This window comes from Oreochromis niloticus, linkage group LG13, assembly GCF_001858045.2.
Source record: "Oreochromis niloticus isolate F11D_XX linkage group LG13, O_niloticus_UMD_NMBU, whole genome shotgun sequence".
NCBI classification, from domain to species: Eukaryota; Metazoa; Chordata; class Actinopteri; order Cichliformes; family Cichlidae; genus Oreochromis; species Oreochromis niloticus.
Genome location: NC_031978.2, coordinates 5,285,743 through 5,312,839, shown reverse-complemented (window position 1 = coordinate 5,312,839; position 27,097 = coordinate 5,285,743). Strand labels below are relative to the sequence as shown.

At 38.3% G+C, this 27,097-nt stretch overlaps 1 protein-coding gene and 1 long non-coding RNA gene across 5 annotated transcripts in view; both read left to right on the top strand.

The window, feature by feature from the left end:
• Window positions 1-27,097, top strand: part of nckap1 (NCK-associated protein 1) — a 38,040-nt gene that overhangs the window by 8,559 nt on the left and 2,384 nt on the right. For 2 of the 4 annotated variants that reach the window (XM_003438346.5, XM_003438347.5), the window contains 29 exons: window positions 5,619-5,729; window positions 9,256-9,348; window positions 9,451-9,507; window positions 10,555-10,697; window positions 10,812-10,902; window positions 11,901-12,038; window positions 12,206-12,254; window positions 12,372-12,528; window positions 12,750-12,806; window positions 13,265-13,361; window positions 14,710-14,816; window positions 14,950-15,082; window positions 15,463-15,544; window positions 15,658-15,716; window positions 15,920-16,065; window positions 16,163-16,295; window positions 17,217-17,336; window positions 18,320-18,459; window positions 18,962-19,093; window positions 19,537-19,755; window positions 20,391-20,521; window positions 20,793-20,890; window positions 21,341-21,434; window positions 21,842-21,924; window positions 22,956-23,036; window positions 23,126-23,219; window positions 23,302-23,418; window positions 26,040-26,149; window positions 26,971-27,060. In XM_003438346.5, the coding sequence (XP_003438394.1) occupies window positions 5,619-5,729; window positions 9,256-9,348; window positions 9,451-9,507; window positions 10,555-10,697; window positions 10,812-10,902; window positions 11,901-12,038; window positions 12,206-12,254; window positions 12,372-12,528; window positions 12,750-12,806; window positions 13,265-13,361; window positions 14,710-14,816; window positions 14,950-15,082; window positions 15,463-15,544; window positions 15,658-15,716; window positions 15,920-16,065; window positions 16,163-16,295; window positions 17,217-17,336; window positions 18,320-18,459; window positions 18,962-19,093; window positions 19,537-19,755; window positions 20,391-20,521; window positions 20,793-20,890; window positions 21,341-21,434; window positions 21,842-21,924; window positions 22,956-23,036; window positions 23,126-23,219; window positions 23,302-23,418; window positions 26,040-26,149; window positions 26,971-27,060 (3,162 nt within the window). The remainder of the gene's footprint in view (window positions 1-5,618; window positions 5,730-9,255; window positions 9,349-9,450; window positions 9,508-10,554; window positions 10,698-10,811; window positions 10,903-11,900; window positions 12,039-12,205; window positions 12,255-12,371; window positions 12,529-12,749; window positions 12,807-13,264; window positions 13,362-14,709; window positions 14,817-14,949; window positions 15,083-15,462; window positions 15,545-15,657; window positions 15,717-15,919; window positions 16,066-16,162; window positions 16,296-17,216; window positions 17,337-18,319; window positions 18,460-18,961; window positions 19,094-19,536; window positions 19,756-20,390; window positions 20,522-20,792; window positions 20,891-21,340; window positions 21,435-21,841; window positions 21,925-22,955; window positions 23,037-23,125; window positions 23,220-23,301; window positions 23,419-26,039; window positions 26,150-26,970; window positions 27,061-27,097) is intronic. The other 2 variants (XM_013268452.3, XM_013268453.3) reach the window with 1 other exon arrangement.
• Window positions 23,426-25,193, top strand: LOC112842003 (uncharacterized). Its single transcript, XR_003213561.1, has 2 exons — window positions 23,426-23,631; window positions 23,888-25,193. It is a non-coding gene; the product is annotated as an uncharacterized LOC112842003 (long non-coding RNA).

Sequence of the window (27,097 nt, the reverse complement as noted above, 5' to 3'; positions counted from 1 at the left end):
ATAAAGCTCATCAGACTGCTTACCAGCAAAAGTGCCCTCTGGAGCCCTGTTTGTGCAGTGCACTTAATACAGCATCGTTATATCAGTTTGATAGAAGGATTCCATGGGAACCACTGGTTGCTAAGGAAAAATTACTCCCCAACCTGTTGGCAATTGGTTGCTCACGGTTGTAAAGATTAAACCATATACGGTGCTGAACTAAAAACATTAACTAACTACTGGTTGAGCGGTAGTGAAAATATGAAAAAGTGCAATACAAACTGGAATGGGGACCATTCACCTTCAAAGTAACAGTTGCTTCTTTTGAAACATTGAAACATGTTGGTTAAAGCAGTTAGACATTTATTTTGAAGGTGAATGTTCTCCAAGTGTTCTCAGACAAGTCTGCATCTTACATGCAACCGCGACAGTCTGCCAGTAACCAGAGCAATCATAAGGAGGTTTTTTATGCAACACAATCTTTCATGATTGATTTCACTTCCCAATCAGTCAAGAAATACACCTGATGATTTCCCTAACAACCAGTAGTTGCTGCCAATTTAGTGGCCTTAATTATTTCTGTTAATCTGTGTGATTCTGGGTGAAAGCTTCATAAATGGGGTGATTTTTTTTTCTAATTTATAATTGCATCACCCCAACATAAGCTTTTTTTCAAATTTGGACTAGACATTAATTTTGCATTTTGATAATGAACAAGTAAAATAATGTTTACAAATGCAGTAGTATTAGGAAAAAAAAGATTAACACTCATGCCAGCAGGCAGTAAGCCAGTCATAGCAGGTTGGAGTAGTGCTTTAGTGGTTTCATATCACATGAGACCATCCATCCATTCTTTGGGGAACTTTGTTTCTTTTTTTCCCAGCAGTTAATCCCTCCTTACGAAAATGAAGGAGCTCACACTGAGAGCAATGACAGACAAAAATGAAATCATCTCAGGGAGGAGGTAGTTTTCACAGAGTCTGAAGGGTCACTCAGTAGGTGCCAAGCAGCGTTCAAATATTGCATCCAGTAATTAGCAACTGTAATTAGTCCTCAGATGTGTGCTTCCTTGGCCCGCTGCTAAGTATCCCAGGGTCCCCTGCCATATGTCGGTCAGTGTGGGGACCCTTTGAGAAGCTCAGCTGTTTAATTGCTGCCCGGAGTGGAGAAACTATGGTGGAGGCGAGACTGAGGTCTGTTCTGGTATCCAGGCAACAGCTCCCTTACTCCTTCCTGACCACTACTGATTGTCAGCTTATTCCCATGCCCTGTCCCTTCATTCACTGCGCCCCTCCTTCCATCCATATCGCCATCAGCCCCCACCCCACCCAAACCCAGCCAACCAGCTTATTGCACTAGCCACCACCAGCACTAACAGACAGTCCCATGCCATATGAACTCTGTCAAATTTTAACTAGTATTCATGTCTTTGTTCTGTGATGCTAAGATGTTAGTTATCCAATTATGGTCTGTTCTTCTGAAAATAAAATTGTCAATAATACCCGAAGAGTTATCCTAACTGAACCCAAATCAACACACTGTAATTATGAGATTGTATCTACAAAGAAATCTCTTTAATATACTTTATACAATTTGAAAAATAACTAGAATTGGGGTTTTGCATGTTTTAGCCCATTAATTGCAACTCACTTGACTTGATATTAGTGGCAAACTATCATTCAATTAATAGGAGTTTGTATTAAATGTTTCAATGTGTGTTTCCTCCCTTTTTAGAGCTTTTGAAGGCTTGTAGGAATGTTTTTTTTTTTTTAATTAATATTCAACTTTAAAGAATCAGTAGAAATGCTATATATAATCACATGTATGAGCTCTGAAGGTGAAAAGTCAAACCAGAAACACATAATTAGATTAAGTAATTTTTTTTATTATGCGTTAGAAACTTAGCAGTACGTTGCTAACAGACTGGCAGAATATCCATATCAGGCAGCATTGGTCCTGTTGATTGATAAAGTGGCATTTAAACATTTTGGGGACTGGTGTTTGTCTGTTCTGTCAGATTACTTTTGTGTGCTAAACGTTCAAAAATTGTGACACATAATTCATCTAATAAGTGTTAGACTCAGTTTAAAACTGTTGAAGTTGCTGACTATGTAGAGTTGTTAATGCAATTTACAACTAAAAATGAATTGTCTTATGCTTTGAATTTGGGCTAAAACATGATAAAACACTGCGTTTAGCATATCAATGTGATGTAGTAACTGAACAATGTCTTTTCTGCAGTTCCCCGGTGTGAGTCAGAGGGTAACTACATTACAGTTGGAGACGTAGTGACTAGTCTGTTGTTGGGTGAAGCTAGTGGTGTTGTCACCAGAGGAGTGCTGTGTTAGAAAAAACAGGCTTATGCTTTTTGCAGTTGCATGGATTTAACAGTCACATCTTGGTTCCTTGTTCTTAACCTAGTTAAAATTCAGCCTGCCTCTCGCACACTTGAGCAGATTTTCACTTAGCCTTTGAGCATTGTCTGGCTGCTGTCTGACCTGGTGTGAGAGAGGTGGGCATAAGGAAACAAGCTGAGACTCTAGGTCCATTCTGTCATTGATGGGTATTGAAACCTTGTTGGTGTTGTGTGTTTGTGTCCAATCCCTTCATAGTGTCCACATGTGTTATGTGTTTCAGATCCTGCAGTAGTGAGTGCGTTTCAGCTATAGAACTGTAAGCGCTAAGCATGCATAGCAAAACTGGGTTTTGGCTTTGTCTCTAGCAAAATGCATATACTGTAGTTGATTATGCTCACTGGGTAGACTGGATTTTTTTTTTTCATGTCATAGTTTTAGGGAATTAAAATTGTATCTGCACCATTCTGCATTCCAAGTTGAATTTTAGCAGATACATAATGGTAGCAGCTGCTTATCACTGTTTCCTCTTTAACCCGGGGTTAAACCAGCCACAAGCTTTGACGTGATTCTGTAGTAGCTGTTGCCATTTTTTAAATTTAAAGCGTGATTAAACTTTAAATCCTAAAAGAGAGGGCACTAATTGCCATTGTTTAAAGGCTTCAGAGTCTTAAGGCCAAACCCATTGTCAGTGATGCAGTATATTACAACACAGCTTTTAAATGGAGCTACTGCTCGCTGTCTTGTGGGAGTGTCAACAAAACCTGAATCTCCAGCCTGCATTTCATCATGTTTTGATACTGAGGTTGTCAGTGTGAATTAGCATGTGTTGTTGTGTTGCGGGTTCATTTTGTACTGGCTGATGCTGGAAACCTTTCAGCGCCATGCAAACTGAAATCCAGGTTTTATGCTTGTGTTGCTGTTTGCAGGCCTGATGGGCCACTAGCTGTGATTGTTCCTGCAGTGTAGAAAACAGTGCATTTATAGTACAGCTAAGTGTTGCAGTTCTCATTATGGTAACTTCATGTTACTTTTTATGGCCTTTCTAAATGTGTACTTCCACTTTCTAAACTTGAACATTAACCACGAGGAAGTGAATCCTCAGAACAAAGGGTCTGACCTCTTCTAGGATTGTTCCTCGGTGTTGGCAGCCAATAAACTTTACACTTTCACTCTGTTTATGGCACATGCATGGACCACATCTTCCTCACCATTTGCTACTACACTACCCATAATGCATGAGAGCTGTTGCTTCCTGCCAGGCAGTCAGGGCAGACAATTCAACACCTGCAGAGTAAAAGATTAGAATATGAATAAGCAGAAATGTGCAGCTTTTCAGGTGCAGTGAATTAATTCTGCTCATTGTGGATAGAAAACACTCAACTGAGAAAAGGCTTTCTCTCTGACCACTTATCTCTCTCTCTCTCTCTCTCTCTCTCTCTCTCTCTCTCTCTCTCTCTCTCTCTCTCTCTCTCTCTTTCTGTGCCCTACTTTGCCATTTCTCACTTGAAGCCTCCATGTGCCTTTAATTTCTCCCTCCTTCCCATTTTCTACCTATTTTTCTTTCTCTCTCCTGTTTCATTCCCTCTACCTGCTCATTGCTCTTCCCGTCATGTAGTGGTGTTACTAACCACTCAGAGACACAGTTTGACACTGAAACCATTGTTACCTGGGACTCTCAGTGGTTCTCAGCCTCATTTGTGTTGTTGACAACAAAGCTAAACTTTCAGGATTAATTGTTTGTAAACCGTCACTAAACAATATTTAACAAAAGTCCTAAAAACTGGTAATTTAACCAAATTGTAATTTCCTAAGGAACCGCCACCGATTGCTTTCTAAAATAGTTAGTCATTTATTAAAATACTGTGGTTTGTCTTGAAGGGGGCTTTAAAGGGCTGTTTAATTCATCAAATATTCATTTCAGTTAAAGTTTTAGCTTCAAAAACTATTAAAACAAGATAGTCAAAGTAAAATGATTTTTATGCCGCATTCTGTTTTGCATCAATGCTTTTGTTTTGTGTTTCAGCCCACCAAATTTACTTTTGTCACTCCAACAAGCTCAAATTGACTCCCTGCCAGGCATATTTAGTTCAGCTCTTTCCTTCTTATTTATTTTCAGTGGAATTAGAATTAAATTTCAAGGAAGTCTACTTGGAGGAAGTTTATCTATTTACTTAAACGTCTTGAGTAATCATGTGGAATAATAATAATAATCTCGTTACTGATCATAATAACACAATAATGCAGATTTCAACTGTAACTAACCATGGCATTTATTATTGTAGTTTACCCTTTTAAAAACATTTTTTTCATGAAAATACATAAATAATTAGTTCATAATGTGTAGAAGTAATCTGTAAGTCAAAATCCCCACTTCATACCTTTCATATGATGTCATAGAATGGACCCTAATATCTTCCTCTCAGGCAGACGAGTTTCAGTCATAAGTTGTCATATTTAACTCAAGACAGACTTATTTTTCTAGACTTAAGTCTGGTAGTCATTTAGCTATCAGTGAGGAAAAACATGACATGAGGTTCATAAAGCCTGGTGAATTATGCTACCATCACCCTGTCTGCTGAGTTATATGTAATTTCATATGTACTAAAAAAGATATTAAAATATTACCAGTTGGTAAATATTATCAGTTTTAATACCAGAAATAAAATAACCATGAACTAAATTTCAATTAAAATTCTGTCAGTTATGGGTTATATGGTTATTATTCACAAAAAGCAACTGTCTAATCAGTAGAAATGAGCCATTTTAAGTATTTATTCTATTTAAAATCTCTAATCTCTACAGCTCAGCAGCTGAGAACCACTGATCAGTTCAGGCTCTTGCTCAGTTGAACCTGGTTTATCCAAACATGAAAACCGCAGACTTCCAAACTTTGTTCAGCCTGGTGGAAATCTACCCTATTAATCCTTTTTTTGGCATGTGCATCTTAATGGAAAATAAGACTGCACATGCCACTGCATCAAGTTTGTGTGTGTGTTCGTTTTCATGTCTTAAATATGCCTCTGGTTTGGAAACACCACTGAATATATGCAGTGCTGATATTTCATTCACTCAAACGCCTCTTCCGATATCAGTCCTGGGATAAACCAGGTTTCACTATGAGCACTAAATCCAACCCCAGTAAATACAACAAATTTAACATGCCATACTATGAGAAAGTGAGAAAAGGGTAAAAGAGCCAGGTGTTTCAGTAGCAGCACTGTATTTGTCATATTTTTTTTTTTTCCGCTCTCTCCTCACGTCCTCTTCTCTTTTCCTCCACAGGCATGTGGTGATCCCAAGGCTAAGCCCTCCTATCTCGTCGATAAGAACTTGGAGTCTGCGGTTAAATTTATTGTCAGGAAGTTTCCTGCAGTGGAGACGCGGAATAACAATGTGAGTATTCCTATGTATACGTCTGTTATGCAAAGAAAAGTGGAAGGAAGAAATGTCTTTTTAGCAGTATAGATGATTTGATTTGTCTTCGTTACTACACATTTTGAACCTAGGGTGCAGCTTTATTTTTATGCTCTCCATATCTTCTTATTGTTGCATTTGTAATTTGCTAGCTTATTGAAAATAAATAAATAAAAAAGCTCCTGCACTACAAATATAGGGCAGAAATACACCCAAGCACTGTCATTTATTAAAATAGATCTTATTAAATGGCATGCATTACATTGTTTCAGATAATTTGTACAGAATGTACAGAAACAAAATACTCAAGAAACATGACATGTATTTTTGCTGATTTAATTCTATATAATGTTTAGCAAGATATTCACTTGCATTACTAACTTGTTTATATAAACTCTGTCTGGCAATTGCCAAATTATGTTGTTTCTGAATGTGATTGATATGTATATATTTTTTTATTGGACTTGTATATTTGTTTTTTTCATTGAGCTTACTTCCCACTCAGGTAGCTACATCACTCTGATTTGGCGCTTCAGTAAATGTTAAGCCCGTTTTTAGGTGCCTAGCAGTCAGTGTGGGAGATTTCTGTAAGGTAACAAACCATTGTCCTCCCTGACACCCTGTCTCAGGCAAATTACTCTCCCCATTTATTAATTAAGCCCACATGTACTTTAATCTTGCATTTGATTGCTCAGCTAGCCCCAAAAAACTGCTGGAGTATTGTTGACTGCCCGTGAATCGAGTAGGGTTTCCATCTGGCTGGTTGATCTGGTTGTTTGGTTGGGTTTGTTTCCTTGCTTTTGGAAACTTTGGTCTTTTGTTGAAGATCTGAGGATTTATTTATTTATTTATTTATTTAAGTTTTTCCCTATTAGAGTGTGCCTGATAATTTTACAATATTACAAAATTTTACAAAAGACATCCCCACGTTTCCTCGGGTGGCCCTAATCCTCTTCCATAGTCATGTGACCATGTAATGCAATTTGAGTTGGGTTTAATTCTAAAAAGAAATGGGTCAACATAGCTGAGAAGATGGTTTCCCACAGGTTTAGTTTTGTGAGTGTGCTTGTGTGTGCACATTTTCTTAAAAGACTTAAAAGACTTATTTGGTGACAAAGAAACTGAGAAATATAATCAGCTACCTCACGATTATCACAACTTTCTCCAGAGCGTAGAAAAGACTTCCATCATTAGTTCCAGCTTAAACAGCAAGTTCAGTTCGTCAGGTGGCGAGACTATATCCTTTCTACAGAGGCAGCCAAGTTAAATTAAAGACTGCCACTACAGCAGCCTAGCCAGGGAATCAAAATAATGAGATGAGTAGGGCAGTGACTAAATTTTCAAAATAAGAGCAAGGGGAATAACTGCTGATTACTGAGGACCTTGTTCTTTCAGACAAGTTAAAAAAAATTAAATAAAAATGAGACAGAATATGCATGAGGATCTGTTAATTTCTAGTGGTGGCTGGAAATAGGCTGGCCAGGTAAAGACTACACTGGTGTGATGGTAGCGTTGGGTATCCAGCATCTCTTACAACTTTGTCAGGGGTGTGTGTGTGTGTGTGTGTGTGTGTGTGTGTGTGTGTGTGTGTGTGTGTGTGTGTATGCATGTGTGTCAAGTGAACTAAAGTCATTGCTCATCGGATTTTTCTTTTTAGCTTTACTTGTTAGCTTATGGCGTTTGTGTTTATGTCAGAGCACCATTTAGCAAAAAGCTGTTTGTGTGTGTGTATGTGTGTGTGTGTGCTTATGTGTGTTTATACTGTGTGTGTAGCTAACTGCTTTATTCAGTATAACTGTGCTTAAAAATGTGTCTCTTATGTTGTTTTTCTGCTTTGTTTCTGTGTTTGTTTGTGTTCTGCATGCTAAACTTGGCTTAATCCGGACTTGTGCTTTTTGGTAAGTTTTTGTATCTAAGTTTCTGTAACTTTTTTGAGTTTAATTTAAGCACTTAAGTTTTGTAATATTATGTATTTTTATTTGTACCTGTGTTTGTTTTTGCGGGGGGTGGGGTGTATTTATTTATTTTGGTTTTGTTTGTTTTGTTTGTTTTTTTTTAAAGCTCTTTTGGGGTGTGTTTTGCTTTGCTCAGCTTTCTCTGCCAGCATTTTTATTTTCTCTTCTTCCTCCTCTGAATGACTGCGTGGCTAGTTACCCACCTGGCTAGTTGGTTAGGTTTGCTTGATGACTGATCAGCTGGTGTTTGAATGACTTGCTGACTGCATGCAATAAGGAGTGTCACTCAGCAGATAATCGAAATTGTGCAGGAAAAAGTATTTTGTTATTTGTTTTTTGGGGGGTTTTTTTAGGAATTAAAAATAAACAGTGATTGTTCCACTTTTAGTTGACTTGAGCCAAATAACAGATGTTTGAACTCCTTGTTGCAGCAGCAGTGTTTCACGCTTCCTACACTTGTCATGTTTTTGACCTTTTTCCACCTTTGCCTATTAGGCCAGTTCTGGTTTAGGGTGCGGCTCTGACCTCAGATTGCTCTGGAGCTGGGTTAAATTTACATACAGTATGCTTCAGTCATTTCTAGCATGTTAATACACTGCTTCTCAGGTGCTGAAGTGAGATACTTCATGTTGATTTTTAGACTTTAAAAGATTGATGCAGCAATCTTTTAAAGGTAAACTGGGATTTGAAAACACTTTGTATCCACAGCTAAAGACTCGTATTGACAAAAACAGGAAGAGTTTTTTATTTTTTAAGGTGCTGTTGGGTTAATGGTTTCTGCTTTGCTTATATAGGCAGATTTTACTTTGGTGAAACATTTCATTACAGCTTCTGGAAAACCTCCACACGGAAAACGAGTTATTCAAAACTTTATTAACATATAACAAGGTGCAAAAGAAGAAAATTGATAACCAAGTTCTCCTGTATGCAAAGTGTTCCAGAAAATCATTAAATGAAATAAGTTCTTCACCAAAGTAAAATAACTTTCATGTATATACATGGAATATAAAGTAATTTTTTTTAAATCGTCTTAAGAATAGTTTAGCTCCAATAACTGAATTATTTAGCAGCTGTGTGTGGTCTCTGCCGCTTTGCTGTTGATTAAGTTTCAATTAATTAACTTCAAAATGAAGAAACTCAAGACCTGATGATCTCTGCGGATCCCTGAAGGGAAACTTGATAATTACATCTTTTTAGCTGGGTGGGATAGGAATATGCTGATATTTCTCCTCAGAGTTTAAAAAAAAAAAATCTAATTGTCAAAGAAACATATTTCCAGAGTTAAATAGAACTTAACCAGAGTTTATTTTTTTATTTAAAAGATGATTTTGATGATTTCATTTAAGAAATGTCCAAAGTCAGTCCCATCTTTTAATCATACCAGCTGTAAAAGAGTAAACGGTCCTGAGTTGCTGTATGAAGTTTCTCTTTGACTACTCTGAAGGGAACACAGTGAAAGCAGTACTTAGTTACTGGAAAACCTAAGTCTCGGGTTCATTCAGCACTTCTAAAATTCACAACTTTGTGTTCTTTGCCGTGTGGTTTTATAGCAACAGCTGGCCCAGCTGCAGAAGGAGAAGTCAGAGATTCTGAAGAACCTGGCTCTCTATTATTTTACCTTCGTCGATGTCATGGAATTCAAGGTGGGGAAAAACACACAGTGGCGCTCACGTGAAGCACACGAGGACGTGTCTTTTTTACTTTGGTGATTCTAATGAAAACATTTCTCTTCGCTCCATTAATAGGATCATGTGTGTGAGCTGCTGAACACCATTGATGCCTGCCAAGTCTTCTTTGACATTGTAAGCAAATATATTTTTATTTATCTTTTTTAAAGAATGTGTATCACATGTAACAGGACAATGTTTTAACGCTTCAGAAAACATAGAAAGAAGCCTAAAAAAGGAAGAATTACCCACCAGAACCTCCAATGTTCTGTAATGGGTCAAAGACTCCTAGAGACTGAAAACGAGGCCGAAGGAAGAGCAAGAGTCTAGATCCCACTCAGAAGTCTTGAACTACAATAAGCTGTAAAGTTATTGAGGATTTTTTTCCCCCACTGACGACTTTTAGACTTAAGTCCTATCTTTTATTAGAACCATTAAGTGAAATCTTTCTCCTGTGCTTACCTCATCATGTTTCAGAAATGAAGAATCCTAAAGAGATTCTCTCCTCCCCTTTCTTTCCTCTATTGTTTTCATTCTTCCTCATTCCCTGAGCATTCCAGAGCCAAGTATTTATTAATATCTTTTAACTCCAGCAAGGAAGTTATATGGTTGGTTCAGTTTTTCCGTTTGCATGAAAATGTTACCACAGGGTGGGTTTAATCTGGGACAAATCCTGGGAGTTAACCTGCACTGAAGTTTAGGATCTTTGAAAAGGATTCTTTACCTTTGTGAATTAGAGCATAATTGCACATTTTGTGTCATACTTTAAAAGATACGTCAAAGTGATAGAATTTGGAAGATATCATCTTGATGTCCTTGAAAATATTACAGACTAAACTGGATCCAGATCACCTCCGCATGTATAAACTCAATTTATACATACTTGAGCAGGAGTGGGTAATTAAAATTCCCCAGGGCCTGTTGGGGCTGTTGTGGGGGCTACTCCAATAAGCTGAACTCAATTCTGCTTAATGTTAATTTTATCTCTTTAAAAACTTATTGGTGCTGTTCTCCACCACAGTCCCAGTATCTCATATGGCCTCTTGGGAAAATTAATTGCCTACCCCTCCTTTAGAGGAAGTGTTCGGCCTTGATGGAGGTATATAGTCTCTTGTTTCTGTGTAATCGCTGCCTTTCTTGTTGTTTGCTTCATGTAATGGCACACCTGTGTTCCCCCGTCAGACGGTGAATTTTGACCTGACTAAGAACTACCTGGATCTGGTGGTAACATACACTACTCTGATGATAATACTTTCTCGCATAGAGGAGAGGAAAGCCATCATAGGGCTTTACAACTATGCCCACGAGATGACGCATGGAGCCAGGTAACTGAGACATACATGCAAAAGTTAGATTGATGTGAGAAGTTTGCGCACTATTACAGACATCATAGCAGCATAAACTGTTAGTAGAAACACTACTTCTGTGTGTTGCTGCAGTGACCGGGAGTACCCCAGGTTGGGCCAAATGATTGTGGATTATGAGAACCCTTTGAAGAAGATGATGGAGGAGTTTGTTCCACATGGAAAGGTGAGAGAATTGTTTGTGCATTGTGAAATGTAGATTTTTAACATTGTACAAATGCAAGATAGTTGATGCAAAGAGCTTTTGGTCTGCAAGATCTATATTAAAACTTGGAAAAAGGTTTCTGTAAAGGAACCTGTCTATTCTGTTCATCCATGTAGATCACTTGTGTATACATCTGTAGCTGTACTGTATATTAATGTGATGTCAGTACTGATCAAAATAATCACTGGTTTGATTTTCCTTGATCAAAAGCCCTGGTATATGCACCATGATCTACAGTGTTTACAGATACATCTGCTTATATTGGTTAGTGTTGTTTTTGAATGAGGTTCAGTTGCCATAGCATTTCAGGTGCCTCACTGAGCTTAGTCCATGTGGCATATTGTCCACAAACACACAGACTTCTACTTTTCAAATCATGCATGAATTATGTTTGTGTGGGAAATCTATGTTGTGACTTCCATCATAACTGGAAACTCTGTTTTTGCCCTACTCTGTAACTCTCCAAAAGTTGAATCTGTTCATCTGGACGTAGCGTTTTGTGGGAGCGTCCCACAAAACGCTACGTCCAGATGAACAGATTCAACTTTTGGAGATTTACTTTCCTGGATGATTGAGAATGCATCAAGACCTACTCTGTAACATTTTCCGTAACCTGACATGCGCCTCATGTTGGGTCGACACAGCTCGCAGCGGCTCAAATGGTGTAGAGGCTTAACCGGAAACTCTCCCCAACCCTACGCTCAAATGGCGTAGGGTTGGGGAGAGTTTCCGGTTATGATAAAAAAAATAGGACATTGATTTCCTGCATAAGTCTAAATCAAGCTTGATATTTGAAATAAACTTAATTGAAAACAACTTTAACAACACTATAAAGGGTTTGTTTGGTTTTTTTTGTTCAAGTTCCTAGTTTGCGTACAGTGGCTCTGAAATTGCTGCTTATTTAGTTTCAAAAGTCAGTTTTATACCGAAAATATTTCGTCCTGTCTCTCCTCCTGCAGTCCCTGTCAGACGCGTTGGTCAGCCTTCAGATGGTCTATCCCAGGAGGAATCTGTCAGCTGACCAGTGGAGGAACGCCCAGCTGCTTTCTCTCATCTCTGCTCCCTCCACAATGCTCAATCCTGCTCAGTCTGACACTGTTAGTATCACGATTTACTAGCTTAAAATAATCTGTATGATCTGAATGATCATTTAAAGTTTCTTAATAATCTATTAACTTGTTCTGTGTAGCCTTTTGATGTCAGAGCTTCTTTGTGCAAAGTGATACTGGAAAAACTGAAATCAACTGTGTGTCTCTGTCTTTAGATGCCCTGTGAATACCTGTCACTGGACACGATGGAAAAGTGGATTGTTTGTAAGTAGTGTAGAAGCAGAGTCGAATCTAGTGCTCTGATCATGTGAATTGGGTGCCAGATGATCAAAATGCTTCTGTCTGCAGTTAGCTCTGTATTTCTCTCCATTCTCTCTGCAGTTGGTTTTATCCTGTGTCATGCGGCGCTGAATAGCGACGCAGCAGCGCTGTCTTTGTGGAAGTTGGCTCTGCAGAGCTCCACCTGTCTCTGTCTGTTCAGGGATGAAGTTTTCCACATCCACAAGGCTGCTGAGGACCTTTTTGTGAACATCAGAGGGTATGAGAATTTGTCTCTGTGGACACAGGCAGGCACTCTTTAACTGGTGCACAATCACACAAACTGTGATCATGTCTCCTTTTTTTACTTTGATATGATTGTTGAATATCTTTGTGGTTTGAATTTTTATTGAGGAATTTGATGATTTGATCGACATTTTCTGTGTCAGTGTTCCCATTTTGCTCTTTTTAAAGCATCCTTTCCTCTTGTGTGTTTTGCAGGTACAACAAACGCATCAATGACATCAGGGAGTGCAAAGAACAGGCCCTGTCTCATGCGTATGTATAACCTTGTTTCATACTCTCTCATACAAACATAAAATACACTCACATTTTATATTTATTTTCCACTGCCCCCATTTTCTATATTATTAATTTATATTCCTGGTCTTTTATTTAAAGATTTTAACTGTCATTTTAGCATTTGCTTCTACCCTCTCTCAGGAAGCTTCACTGTGAAACATCACCCTTTCCTCTGTATCCTTTTTCATTCTTTCCTCCCATTTTATCCTCTAGTCGTCGTCTTCCCCCCATGTCTCATCTCTGCTTTTATCCTCATTACTTATTCCGTCTTCCCCTTTCATCTTCATTCTTATTCTTCTGCCATCACTGTCATCTACTTACTTTTTGTCCTCCTGCGGGATTGTCCTAAAAGTGTCAGAATACCATTTAATCACAATGCTTTGTATGTTTTGATGCACTGCTCTGACTTCCTCTGTCTGTCTGGCTGCTTACAGAGGCTCCATGCACAGAGAGAGGCGCAAGTTCCTCAGATCAGCTCTGAAAGAGTTGGCCACTGTTTTAGCTGACCAACCAGGACTGCTTGGTCCAAAGGTAATATAAAAAACCACTGCAAATAACACTCTGTTCAGTTGTAAACATAGACTTTCATTCTTTCAGCAGGAGATGACTTAGTTTTTGTTACAAAAACAAGTTGGATTTTATGCAAGTCCAGGGGGAAATATCCTCTAATTAATTTGATCTATGACCTTATCGCTGATGTTTATTGTCTCAATCTCTATTTTTCAAGTTGTGTGGAGTACAACATGATCTTTATATTGTAAATCATATAACAATATATTATGATCTTTACAATTTTACAATATATTATATATCTTATGATCTTTACAGACATGACTGCCTTATAATCAGTCATGTCATGACTGATTATAAGGCAGGACATGATTAAGGCCAGGCCAGCCTTGTGATTTGTGTTGAATTTCAGTTTCACAATCAAATCTGCCTAGTTGCTAGTGAGGCGTCAAAAACACTAAGCTGGTGAACACATTCAGCTCAAAACTTCAAAAAGTGGTCTTTGCAAAACAATGGTTAATTTCACAGTGGCTCACATAACTTAAAAACAACATGTCAAATGAAAGGGGCTGCAACCTGATGAATTATAAAAAGCTGCCTTAAATACTACAGTATCACCTGTTAAGTTGCTTTTTGTTGCTCAGGATGTTTGCTATTGTTTTAATTGACCAAAACTCATTAAATAGACCTAAACTAATTTCTAATTCATTTATTTTAATTAATTAATTTAACCAGATCTTGTGTACAGAGCCTGAGAGGTCACCACAAACCACAGTTACAATAGTGTTAGCTCAGGCAAGCTACAAAAAGCCATCTTCATTCAGCCATTTTATGTTCTCTACAGAGCAGGTTGGCGTTTACAGAAATTAATGCAATTCTACAAGTTGCTTTGCCCTCATCCTTTCCATGCTCTTAGACTTTAGTGATATAATTTCTGCTGCCATTGATGTTTATAGTTCTGTACAGGGTTGTTGTTGTTGCTTTACCTTTCTTCAGCTTGTCATGTATGTGCGTGGGAGAGCAGACAGATCCCAGAACAGGTCCCACTAAATATAAAACTAACACGGATTGAAATAACCTTTTGTTTTTTCATTATACCTGAAATTCAGACAGGATAAACAGAATAGGTGAAAGAGTGCAACAGATTATATAAAATATGCAGTAAACTACCTCTATAACATGTCTTTTAAATTATTTAATCATTTAGAGTCTTTACCAGCCCAATTCTTCTAGTGGAACTCGATGTAGTATACTGCACCAATAGATGCAAAGGCATTCATAAAGTATCCGATTGTATTCAGAGATTCTGAGAAAGCAGATGCTGCCAGCTTCTCTCTCACCACTTCCCTCCAAATTTCTGGTCTGCTAGGCGCTGTTTGTGTTCATGGCACTGTCATTCGCCCGTGATGAGATCATCTGGCTGCTTCGACACGCAGACAACATCCAGAAGAAAAGCACAGATGATTTCATAGACAAGTAAGCGTGGACAAGTGTGTTTGTGTACACGCGTCATGCCTGTATAAACACACTTGCGTCTTCACACCTGCTTGTTGTGCACTAAGCCACTTGTGTTTCTTTAGTTGCTAATGTGTGTATGTGTGTTTTGCAGACACATAGCTGAGCTGATATTCTACATGGAGGAGCTCAGAGCTCATGTCAGGAAGTACGGCCCTGTGATGCAGCGATACTACGTCCAGTACCTCTCTGGGTTTGATGCTGTGGTGCTGAATGAACTGGTTCAGGTGGGAACACATATAAAAATACAAACTCCTGAGACTAGGCACTCTTACTGCATTCAGTCACATTTAATCTGATATTGCTTTCCTCCTAAAACATGGTAATATTGAGCTGGTGTCACCATCCAGCATGGATGTGAAACTGCTTGTGTCAGGTGTCAAAATACAGGAGTTACATTTATTGTAAATGTTGTAATTGAATTTTTGTTTTAAATTAATATAAAAATATAATATAAAAAAATCTGCATTTCTCTGGTTTCTATGGTTAATCCTTTTCACACTTCTTAATGAACTCTATTTATTTAACATTTTTGTCATATTTAATCTATCTAATCTGAATCTATATAGTCCTGTCTAATCAACCTCCTTTTTGTTTTAATTTAAAGAACCTGTCTGTGTGTCCAGAGGATGAATCTATAATCATGTCTTCATTTGTCAACACCATGACTTCTCTCAGTGTTAAACAAGGTAAGATTTAGCAGGACAAGTCGGTATTTTTGCAGTTGCACTGGCAGTATTGATCGTAGTAGTTATTAATAATTAAAGCTACTAAAATACTGAGTGTGATTTGTGTGTTTCAGTGGAGGATGGAGAAGTGTTTGACTTCAGAGGCATGAGACTGGATTGGTTCAGACTGCAGGTATAAACACAACTTTAGTGCTTAAATTATTTTGAAATAAGTCTTTCAAGCATAACGTAGTTTCCTTGACTACTGAAACATAATAAAATATTTAATGTAATATTAACGATGCTGTTCAGTAAGTTGGGGTAGTGCAATATGTAACAATAAAGAACTAGGGTTTGTCTTTTATGCCCTGGTTGTACTGTTATTCCTCTCTCTAGGCCTACACAAGTGTCTCTAAAGCCAGTCTCGGTTTAGCCGATCACAAAGAGCTCGGTAAAATGATGAACACCATCATCTTCCACACAAAGATGGTGGACTCTCTGGTGGAGATGCTTGTGGAGACATCAGACCTGTCTATTTTCTGGTGAGACACTCATTTGAAACTCTGATAAGTCCTGTGCATAATTCAGACATGATTTTAAATAGGTATATTTTCCTTTTTTCTGTGTTCTTGTGTGTAGCTTCTACAGCCGTGCATTCGAGAAGATGTTTCAGCAGTGCTTGGAGCTTCCCTCCCAGAGCCGCCACTCAATCTGTTTCCCTCTGCTTTGTACACACTTCATGTCCTGTACACATGAGCTCTGTCCCGAGGAGGTAAATACACACATGCATACAAAAACCCAGTTTGTGTGGTATTCTTTACATAATGGGGCCTGTAGATGGGGAGATGAGGACATTTGAAAATTTCCCAAGCATGGATATCTATGAGTTGAACAAAAGGTACAGAGGAAGGGGGATAGATGGGGAGATGTAATGGAAGGGGGTGGATATAATGAAGGGAAATGCATAGAGAGGTCAGTAAATCCACCTAGACACATTTTCTTCTATTTAAAAGTAATCTAGGAATAGTTTTCTGTACATCCATTGCTGAACTTCAAATAGGATCTGCTAATGGCCACTTCGGTGTATGTTTGATGGTATCAGTTGGTCAAAATGTCAGTAGCAAATGTAAGTTACAAAAATGTGCCCATTTGGTCAACTTTTAGTGAATTTTCCAAATATGGTGCTGTGGAGTCTTTGACTTCCCAGTTTTAATCCAATTTCACTCTCAGGTGATTTAAATGTTTAAAAATTAAAGGGGAAAAAGGAAAAACATGGAAGAACAAGAAACTTTTCATGTGAAAAAACTCACAGTACAGTACAAGGATGTTCAGCCAGTCGAGTGTGGCTTTAATCAATGCTGGTTGTAAGTGAAAAGCAAAAATTGACTCATTATAGGCATAAACTGTTACCTGAAGGACACTGTAAGTAAGAAATACACTTGTTATTGGAACCAGCAGACATTTGGGCTTTCCTTTTTTTTATAGCCATCTAAAATGCATCTAAACAGGCACCCCGGGGTAACTGTTTTGGTCTTTTTGGAACAGATTCTAAATTCGATACAATTTTTATCATTGACTGACAGCTGCCTTCCCCTCTGAGCCTGGGCATGAGGCGTGATATGTATGATGATTATGCTGTTTTGATAATGATTTCACTTTGAGTCTTTTTGTCTCTTCCTGCTCTCCTCCTCAGCGTCACCACATAGGGGATCGAAGCCTGTCATTGTGCAACATGTTTTTGGACGAAATGGCCAAACAGGCCAGAAACCTGATCACCGACATCTGCACCGAGCAGTGTACACTCAGTGACCAGGTAGGAACACAAACCCAACAGGGACAGTTTGACATTTGTAGCGTGAATACAAATGCTACAAATTGCTGATCAGACTGACAGTGATACAGGTTAACAACCTGTGTCAGCCAACCCCTCCAACACCCTCCGTTTGAACGCTGGTTAGACTCTGACAGAGTTTATTGAGAATAAAATCAATCCAAAGATAAACTGACCAGTTCATCTGGTTTAATCTATACTTAAACTACTGTCAGGTTTTCCACTAGGAACAAAACAGCAGGGCTATAGTTGTGCAGACTTCCACACAAGAGGAGAAATACATCCGGGAGTCTATTTCCTTCTTCCAGTATGAAAAAAATACTTTATTTCAAGGTCGAATCAGGCTGTGTAAAATATTTTGCCACATGTAATTGCTACATGTCGATTCAGTTGTAAATAATCCCTTTTTGGGGCATTAAGAAATTAATTGCTGGCTAATAAATGTAGAAACAATAATATGTTGTTGATAATTTTGCTATGATGTAAGTTTGACCCAGTACTGAAATAGATTCTCATATCAACCAACACTTTGACATCAATACCCAGAGCATAAAATGATGTTTTTCCATATAAATATTTAGTCATTTGTTGAAACTTGTTGTTAAAAGCTTCTTTTGTCTTCAACATGAGATGAAATATACCTGATTTATCCCAAAAGTTCAAAAAATCCACAACCTTAATTAAATAAAATACAATAGCTAAAAAAATGAGATCAAGGCAAAACAAAATAAATCGATAAGTTAAAACGTAATCAATAGAAAAGATTTCAGTTAAATGAGGGAAAAAAAGGAGCTTAATAAGTAAAATTTTAAATAAATGAAATTGTAAAAATCATAATATAAAACAATAACAATTCTTTAAATAAGTAAAAAGGTCCCATGTAAATCTAAAGAGCACAGTAAAACTAAATGACAGTGGCTTAATAATTGTAGTAAAATGTTGAACTTTTTTTATTTTTACCTTAGCTGCTTCCCAAGCACTGCGCAAAAACCATCAGCCAAGCTGTGAACAAGAAGAGCAAGAAGGCGACGGGGAAGAAAGGCGAGCCGGAGAGGGAGAAACCAGGCGTGGAGAGCATGAGGAAGAACAGACTGCTGGTCACCAAGTTAGTACAAAAAGAGGGAACGTGAAGATCTGAATGTTTGTTTTTCAAGGATCTGCAGAGCCACAGTCTGTCTCTGTCTGTTCTCAGCTTATTCTTTATGCTTCTTTTAAAACTCATTACTGTTGAGTGTGTTTTAATTATAGTGATCTGTAATTGTTTATAGATTGATGAGTATCCATCTGTACTCATGCAGTAAAAATGAAAACAGTAATATTTAGTTGTTTCTTTCTCCAATAAATGGTTGAAATATTATTTTTTAACACATCGAATCTGTTATTGTTTTAAACCCTCCACCGTGTTGTTATCACTGTTTCCCAGATGTGCCAGTGCTTTCCAATTAAGTTTTTATATTTTCACCTACATATATATCTATACTGCCTTCATTTTAAGTGTCATAGTTTTGCTCTCCTTTATTGGTTTTATTGGTATTGTTGCTTGTTTTCTCTGCACAGATCAGGTTTTAATCATATCTGTTGTTTATGTGTCTCCTCCCGCCCCCCAGTCTGGATAAACTCCACACAGCCTTATCTGAACTCTGCTTCTCCATCAACTACGTCCCCAACCTGATTGTGTGGGAGCACACGTTCACACCGAGGGAGTACCTCACCTCGCACCTGGAGATCCGATTTACCAAGTAAATAAGCACGAACGCATGCTTTCATAGTGAAGGTGTATAATTACAGATAAATTTTGTCCAATTTAGAGTTGCATCTGTCGACCTCGCAGCCCAGCTAATTCTGCTCTTCACCACCTCTGTGTTAATTAAATACTACACATACAGCTTTCAGTGAATAGGAAAAAGTACAAATTACTACCTCATCATGACATGACAGTAATTATTAAGCAGTGCACAGTCCAGAGGTTGTGCTTTAAGCAGTTATTTAAAAGCAGATTAATTGAGCAGTTTAGGTGTAAACAGCTTTGGTGTTTCAGAATGGAAAGTTAAGGGATTGCAGCTTTATGATTGCTAAAATTAAGGTAATTAAAGTAAGTTGTGCAACTTTGTGAGGTTTAAAAGTGCTCTTACTAAATTTACTTTAACTTAGGCATGTCTTATTGACCTCTGATCGTGTCCAGGTCCATAGTGGGGATGACCATGTACAACCAGGCTACTCAGGAGATAGCCAAGCCCAGCGAGCTGCTGACGAGCGTCCGAGCATACATGACCGTGCTGCAGTCCATAGAGAACTACGTCACCATCGACATCACACGAGTTTTCAACAACGTCCTCCTGCAGCAGACGCAGCACCTGGACAGCCACGGAGAGCCCACCATCACCAGTTTATACACAAACTGGTGTGTTGATTTTTAGCACTTCTGCAATTCTCCAAAAACATTGTTAATAAAATACCAAAAAATCATACAGCAAAGGAAGCAGAAGTGTAATTTGAGGAGGAAATAAACAACAAACAGCGCAAATAACTCACTAGACTTTTCTCAGTAGTTTCAGATGATTGTTTGTTTTGGTTTTTTTAATCAGAGCAATTTCTATTCTCCTCACATCCAGCTCCATATCTTTATTCTTGGGCTCTACTACAGTAGCTTTTTTGGGGGGCCTTAATTCAGCCTCTCTGTTTACCTTCTGTCTGAAACTAACAGTTTTGAGTGCACCCTGCCTTTAACTCCAACTTTCTTCTGAAAAGTTAGTTTAGTTAGTTTAAAATTTAATTTATTATAAAATTTAGAAAGATGCACTATTTGAATGGAGGACCAAATAAGCACATCCACAGCAGTGAGGGGTAAATCCTGGAACCAAAACAAGCAGAAAACCAAATAAAAAATTTAATGGTTTGCAAACTCAGTGGCTACAGTTTTACTTATTTATTATACCCCATAGACTGTAATGGAGCTCAGATTTTCTTTTTCTTTTTTTTCTTTTGAGGACTAAGCATGTAACCTATACTGAGACGGCATCCTGTGTGTGTTTGTAGGTACTTGGAAACGTTGCTCCGCCAGGTCAGTAACGGACACATCGCCTACTTCCCCGCCATGAAGGCTTTCGTCAACCTGCCCACTGAGAACGAACTGACTTTCAATGCTGAAGAATACTCTGATATCTCCGGTACAAACACTCAAAAGATTGTTTACTCGTACAAACACACTTTGTGCTTGAAAGTGTTAGTAACTTAGTATTTATGACGAAAAAAAAATACATCAGCTATAGAAGAGAAACCTTAATGTGGGGTTTTGTGTATTAATATTAACAACAATCTCATTTGTCATACAGAGGAACAAAGTTTAGAGTTTAGCCATCTTGGGTTTTTTTCTGTTCTTCGTCTTTATTTTTCTGCTGAAAGTTTGTTGAAAGTGTTTATTTTTTGCCTTTTCCACAGAGATGCGTTCCCTGTCAGAGCTCTTGGGCCCATACGGTATGAAGTTTCTTAGTGAGAGCCTGATGTGGCACATCTCATCTCAGGTTGCTGAGCTGAAGGTATAAACATGCCCACAATCATAAAGATATACTCACATATTTAATAATAGAAACTGTTATACCAAGTTGTACAGGTGATATTATTAGTGAAAGAGTTTTTTTGTTTGTTTGTTTGTTTGTTTGGTTGGTTGGTTGGTTGGTTTTGGGTTTTTTTTAAAATAAAACATTCAGAAAACTCATTTCTATATTTTGTAATCTTTTGTGAGAAGTCAGAGGAGTGTGCCTGGCCTTATTGGGGATATCCCTTCTTCCTTACATCAGAGAGCCAAAACTAGGGGAAAAAATGAGCTGATATTGAGTGTTTAGCGTAGTCTGACGCCTTCGAAGGGCAGTGGTTCCATTCATAACCGGTCTTTTTTTTTTTTTTTTTTTTTTTTTTTTTTTTTTTTTAAATTTGAACAAAATGTTCTTACATATATTTGTGTTTTGTTTATTTGCAATTCTCTGTAGAAACTGGTGGTAGAAAACATGGAGGTGTTGACCCAGATGAGGACGAGCTTTGACAAACCAGACCACATGGCTGCGCTCTTCAAGAAACTCACCTGTAATTACTAACACTAACGATAATACTTGTGCTTACACTTACTTGGCACAGATCTTTGCAGCTACATTTTCATCATGGTGCCAAACAATAAGTGATTATCCAAACACGATGGGAGTACTTATGCCACTTTTGTGTTTGTGATGTTTAGCTGTTTACAATCAGCAGCCTTGGCTTGTTTCATGTCAGTGTCTCAGTGTCAGTCTCTTGTTTGAGATTTGATTACATCTGTATTAAACTTGCCATTGAAAGTGAATGGTTAGAAATGACTTCAAGTTAGTACACTTGAAGTACAAATTGATACACCTCCTTGCGAGTTTATTTTTGTGACTGGTGAACTCCTGAATTAACACTGATCACTATGACAGCTGATGTAATCCACTCACTCACTGTATTTTCTATCTTTGTAGCTGTGGACAGCGTTTTGAAGAGAATGACCATCATTGGGGTCATTTTGTCCTTCCGCTCGCTCGCTCAGGAGGCTCTGAGAGACGTAAGGCACACATAATCATATACCACTTTGGGGTGATAGATACGGGCAACTTGTGTCAATCAAGGTTATTATAATTAACTAAAACTAAAGCTGGATGTGGAAAAAAATACAGAAAAAAATAAATTAACTCAAACAATTGTGTGAACTTGAATAGAATAAAATAACAATGTAAAGGAAATAGTTTTGCTATTTACGATACTGTGACACACCGTGGGTCAGCTGCTTTTCAAAAATTTGTTTTTATTGTAAAACCTGTACTAATTTTCTGTGAGACATTCAGAGTAATAGCATGCAGTAATAATTAAAAAGACTAAAACGAACGCTGAAACTAGTAAGAACTAAACTGAAATAAGAAAATCCACTCTGGGAACTAACTGAAGCTAAACTTAATTAAAAACAAAAAGTCAAAACTAAAACTAGAAAATACAAAACTATAATAATGTGCATTTCTTTATTCAGCTTTAGGTCATATTCATGGCATTAAAATAGAGTCATTTAAAATTGTTTTCATTTAGAAAGGTACAGTAGATGTTGTAGGTATTTTAATATTGAACCTTGTCATCTTTTATACTGTAAATGGCCAAAATCAGTCTTACTAGACTGTCTCATCGACAGCCACAATAGCTTGCATTATGTCCCTGTCAGTTTAAAGCTGAGTTATTATGAATAAATCAAATCAATTTAGGAGTTGGAGTTTGACTCAAAGTTTGTTAAATCTGCTTTCTGGACCAAGTTCCAGAACTGGATTAACAGACCTAAGCCTTCTAAGACTGACATTTAGCTGGTTTCCGGAAATGCCGCCTTATTAAAAGTGAAAGGATAAAAATTTCAGCCAGCACTGAAATCACACATTAAATTAAGACATTCAGTGTAAGTGTTGAGGTACATGTTTCTCTTTTATTGGCCCTTGCTCATTCAGTCTGAGATTTCCTGATAGTGGCTGCTGAAAAGCAAACTTATAAATATTTTAGAGTATTTCCTCTTCCATCTTTCTCCGTCTTAGTGGTCTGTGTCGGTTTTGCTTTTTCCAGGTTTTGTCCTGTCACATTCCTTTCCTGGTCAGCTCGGTGGAGGATTTCAAGGACCACATTCCCCGAGAGACGGACATGAAGGTAAAACACACTGACGAGCTCATCGAGGTAGATAAGCTTCCGGATGTCCCGCTCTTTGTGTTCATGGTGGATGTTTTGTCTGTTTCCAGGTGGCCATGAACGTTTACGAGCTGTCCTCAGCAGCAGGTTTACCCTGTGAGATTGACCCAGCTCTGGTGGTGGCTCTGTCCTCTCAAAAGAGCGGTGAGTCGCAAACACGGTCACACAAACACGATCCAGGAGCCACGCAATTCATCTGTATGACCATCACGATGTTTGTCTGCAGAGAACATCAGCCCAGAGGAGGAGTATAAGATCGCCTGTCTGCTGATGGTCTTTGTGGCTGTTTCTTTGCCAACACTCGCCAGCAACGTGATGTCACAGTACAGCCCAGCCATAGAAGGTAGGACGCCATCCTTTTTTCTTTTTTTTGGTAGATTTGTTAAGAAGATCTTATTAAAGTGACTCTCACACAGATTTTATGTTTGCAGCATGAAGTGCAATAAAGAGAAGACACAAAACTTCAAACACTCAAAGTGGCGGTTCATCCTAAAATCAAATTTCTATATTTTTCCTGTGGCCTGCAGTACTGTGTCTCCATCTAGACTGTTTTGCTGTGAGTCACCCAGCTCTGTAGATATTATTAGCAGAGATGTCTGCTTTCTCTTGATTCAAATAGAAAGAAACGCTTCTCACATTTTGGTATTTAAGGTGCCAAAAAGTACATTTGGAAAAACTCAGCATTAATGTCTCTTTCCACAAATTTTGACCCAGTTACTCTGAAAAAACACACCCACCTTGCAGCGAGCATCTTCATGCAGGGACTACTTTCTGTCTAGCAAACTATATCTGCCAGTCGTATCTGTGTGCAGAAAGAAGTCTGTCGTGACAAGAGGCGTGCGCTAGTGACAGCGAGACAGGATGTAAAATTAATGGCATCCCCCCCCTCAAGCTGAGCGGTAATGATAGCTCGCTGCTTGCTTCATTTATATGGAGGATGTAGACAGTGGAAAGAAACGTGTAAAAGGCTGGTGAGGTATTTTTTACATTTTTTTTTCCTTTATATTTAGTATTTTATTTTATTCTATTCTTTACAGTTGTGTACAGTATTCTTATTTCTATTCTATTTTTATTGTATTCTAATTTTGCTATATAACTTTTCCACTGTCCACTTCCTGCTGTGACAAAACAAATTTCCCACGTGTGGGACTAATAAAGGTTATCTTATCTTATCTTATTTTTTTTTCTTGTTGTCGTTTGAGAACCACAAAGGAAGTGCCATCTAGTAGACTGATTTTTAAAAAACCACTACAGGCCAGAGGTGAAGAGGAAAGTGCAAGCAGGGTGGAGTGGGTACAGGCAAGTTTCAGGAGTGATTTATGACAGAAGGAGAGCAGCAAGAGTGAAAAGGAAGGTTTACCAGGTTTTACTGAGACCTGTTATGATGTATGGTTTTGAGACAGTGGTGCTGACAGAAAGACAGGAGGCAGGGCTGGAGGTGGCGGCCTCTCTCAAGATGCTCAGATTAGTTTGGTTGAGAGTGGCCAGAATGGACATGACTAGAAATGAGTGTATTGGAGAGACGGCACAGGTGGAGCTGTTTGAAGACAAAGTTAGAGAGGTAGGATGAGATGGTTTGGATAGTGGAGTTGAATTTGGAGCTGCCAGACAGGATGAGAAGAGGAAGACCGCTGAGAAGATTCATGTATGTACTGAAGGAGGATATGCAGAGGGTTTCAGTTTTTCCAGTATCTCCACATTTCTAATGCTGAACACTCTGTTTTCTTTTATTAGGATATATCAAGGATTAAATGCTTAGTTGAATGTGTTTACACCAACAGAAAGAGGAGTTTCACTGGTTCGGCCCACTTAAGATCAGAGTGGGGCATTTGTGGTCCACGATGTAAAATTTGACATCCCCGCTTTAAGTTTCTTGGTTTGTTTAACCCACATTAAAAATCTCTGTCATGTTCACTTTTGCTGTTAGTTTAACAAGCAGTAGTTACCTTCTGGAAATTAAAGATGTCATACATGCATTCTGCTGCACTCCAGGTGTGTTCTTTAAAAAAGTGTTTGATTAATGACTTGACTTTGGTTTGGAGCTGGCTGAGACTCTATGGGAGGAAAAATTCTGGAGTAATTGTTGTGACTCAAATCATTACGAAACAGAAATGATAATACATGATGCACTTAAATATATTTGTGATACAAATGGTCTCCTCTCCATCATTTTGCCCTCCATTTCTAGCTCTAATATTCATTAATAAAGGGGATAATAAGCCCGTCTTGTGACTCACTGCTGGGAAAAAAAAAATTACACTTTGTAGGAAACAAAATTTACCGCGAGACTGTTTCTGCATGCAAATGACGTCGACCTTGTGCCCCAAGATTGATTTATGTGTGTTCATTAGAGCCATATTATCATCTTCATTATGTGTACTTTTTAAATAATGAATCTGTTTTAAATGTCTGTTTAGCCCATGTGACCTGTGTTTGTTTTTATTTATTTGCCTGAAAGATTTATTCACTTATACAGACTTGATATTTAGATCCACAGAGGGGCATCGCTGCAGATACATGAGGCCTTTTGATAAGGTATCGAAGAGAGTCATCACTCAAGGTCACAAATTATCAAGACAGTGCCACTTAACAACCTTGAAATGAAAGGCGCCATTGTTAATAAGGGACATTTGAAAAGGATAATGAGTTGTAATGGGCTCCACCATTGTTAGTATGCAGACTGTGTCCCGACGAGTGATTGGTTTTGCCAGGAGCACGTCTTAAGACGTCGCACCGGTGCAGCGACGCTAACCGTTCTCCAACCTTACGATTACACGCGCGTTTTATATTCATGTACTTGTCATCCATGTCACATGCAATACAGAAATGAAGCCCAGGATTGACAGATCCATGTTTTATAAGCCTGAAATTTCCTCTGCTGTGAAAGTCACATGTGAGAAATTAAACCAGAGTCAATAATCTCTCATTCTTCAGCTAACCGTGTGTGTTTGCTGCCTCCTACAGGCCACTGTAACAACATCCACTGCCTGGCCAAAGCAATCAACCAGATTGCTGCTGCTCTCTTCACCATCCACAAGGGAAGCATAGAGGACCGCCTCAAAGAGTTCCTGGCTGTAAGACACTGCATTTTTGTTACTCTTAGAGAACTTTATAGTACATATAACTGGGGTTAGTTTTTCTAGTTTAGCGCTGCGCTGTGATGGCAGCTCTGCAGGGCATCATGTCTGAATCCTGATGTAGAAGATACGCAGAATAATTAGATTCATTTAAACTTCTAGGGGGATATAAAATCTCTTATCATAATGTCAACATCAAACACACAAGGTAACAAATTAAAGGAAAAATCTACAACTGAGGTATCCGGTGACTATTATATGGCTTGGAGCCGTTATTCGGGTCCCCTTTCGAAGTTATCCTGATCAGCTCTGTCCTTTGATGAAACCTTTTTATCCTAAAGGGAATGGTCTCTTTGAGGATGACAGTGTCCCAAACCTTGGGTCATGGACTCACTGAATGGTTTGACCTTCATAGTCTTTAGATCTGAGTCCAGCTGAACATCTATGTGAGCTTTTTGGTCGTCACCCTCATCAACAAGTATCTTTCAGACAAATGAGTTTCATCCCTCAAGTTACAGCAACTTACAGAATCAATTTCAAGGACAACTGCTGTCCCTAGAAGACTTTGTATTGTGGCTCATTATTACCACCAGTCTGTGTTGTAAGAAGTACAGAGTAGACAAGCAGTCATGAAGTGCTTAGATGTCTTTGAAGCTCCAGTAATTATGCAGTTAAGACAGATTTTCTTTATTAAATTTGGAAATGGTGTCTAATTTCCCAATTTTTGTCAAGAAATTCTAAAGTTGAATTAAAACTGATGCAAAATCAAAACCAAAGCTTGACTTGAGAGACTCATTCTGTAACATGTTTCTGTGTAGCTGGCCTCATCCAGCCTGCTGAAGATCGGTCAGGAAACGGACAAGATGACGACGCGTAACAGAGAATCTGTCTACCTGCTGCTGGACATGGTAAGAAAACTTCACGTACAGGAGACTTTATCTGTCG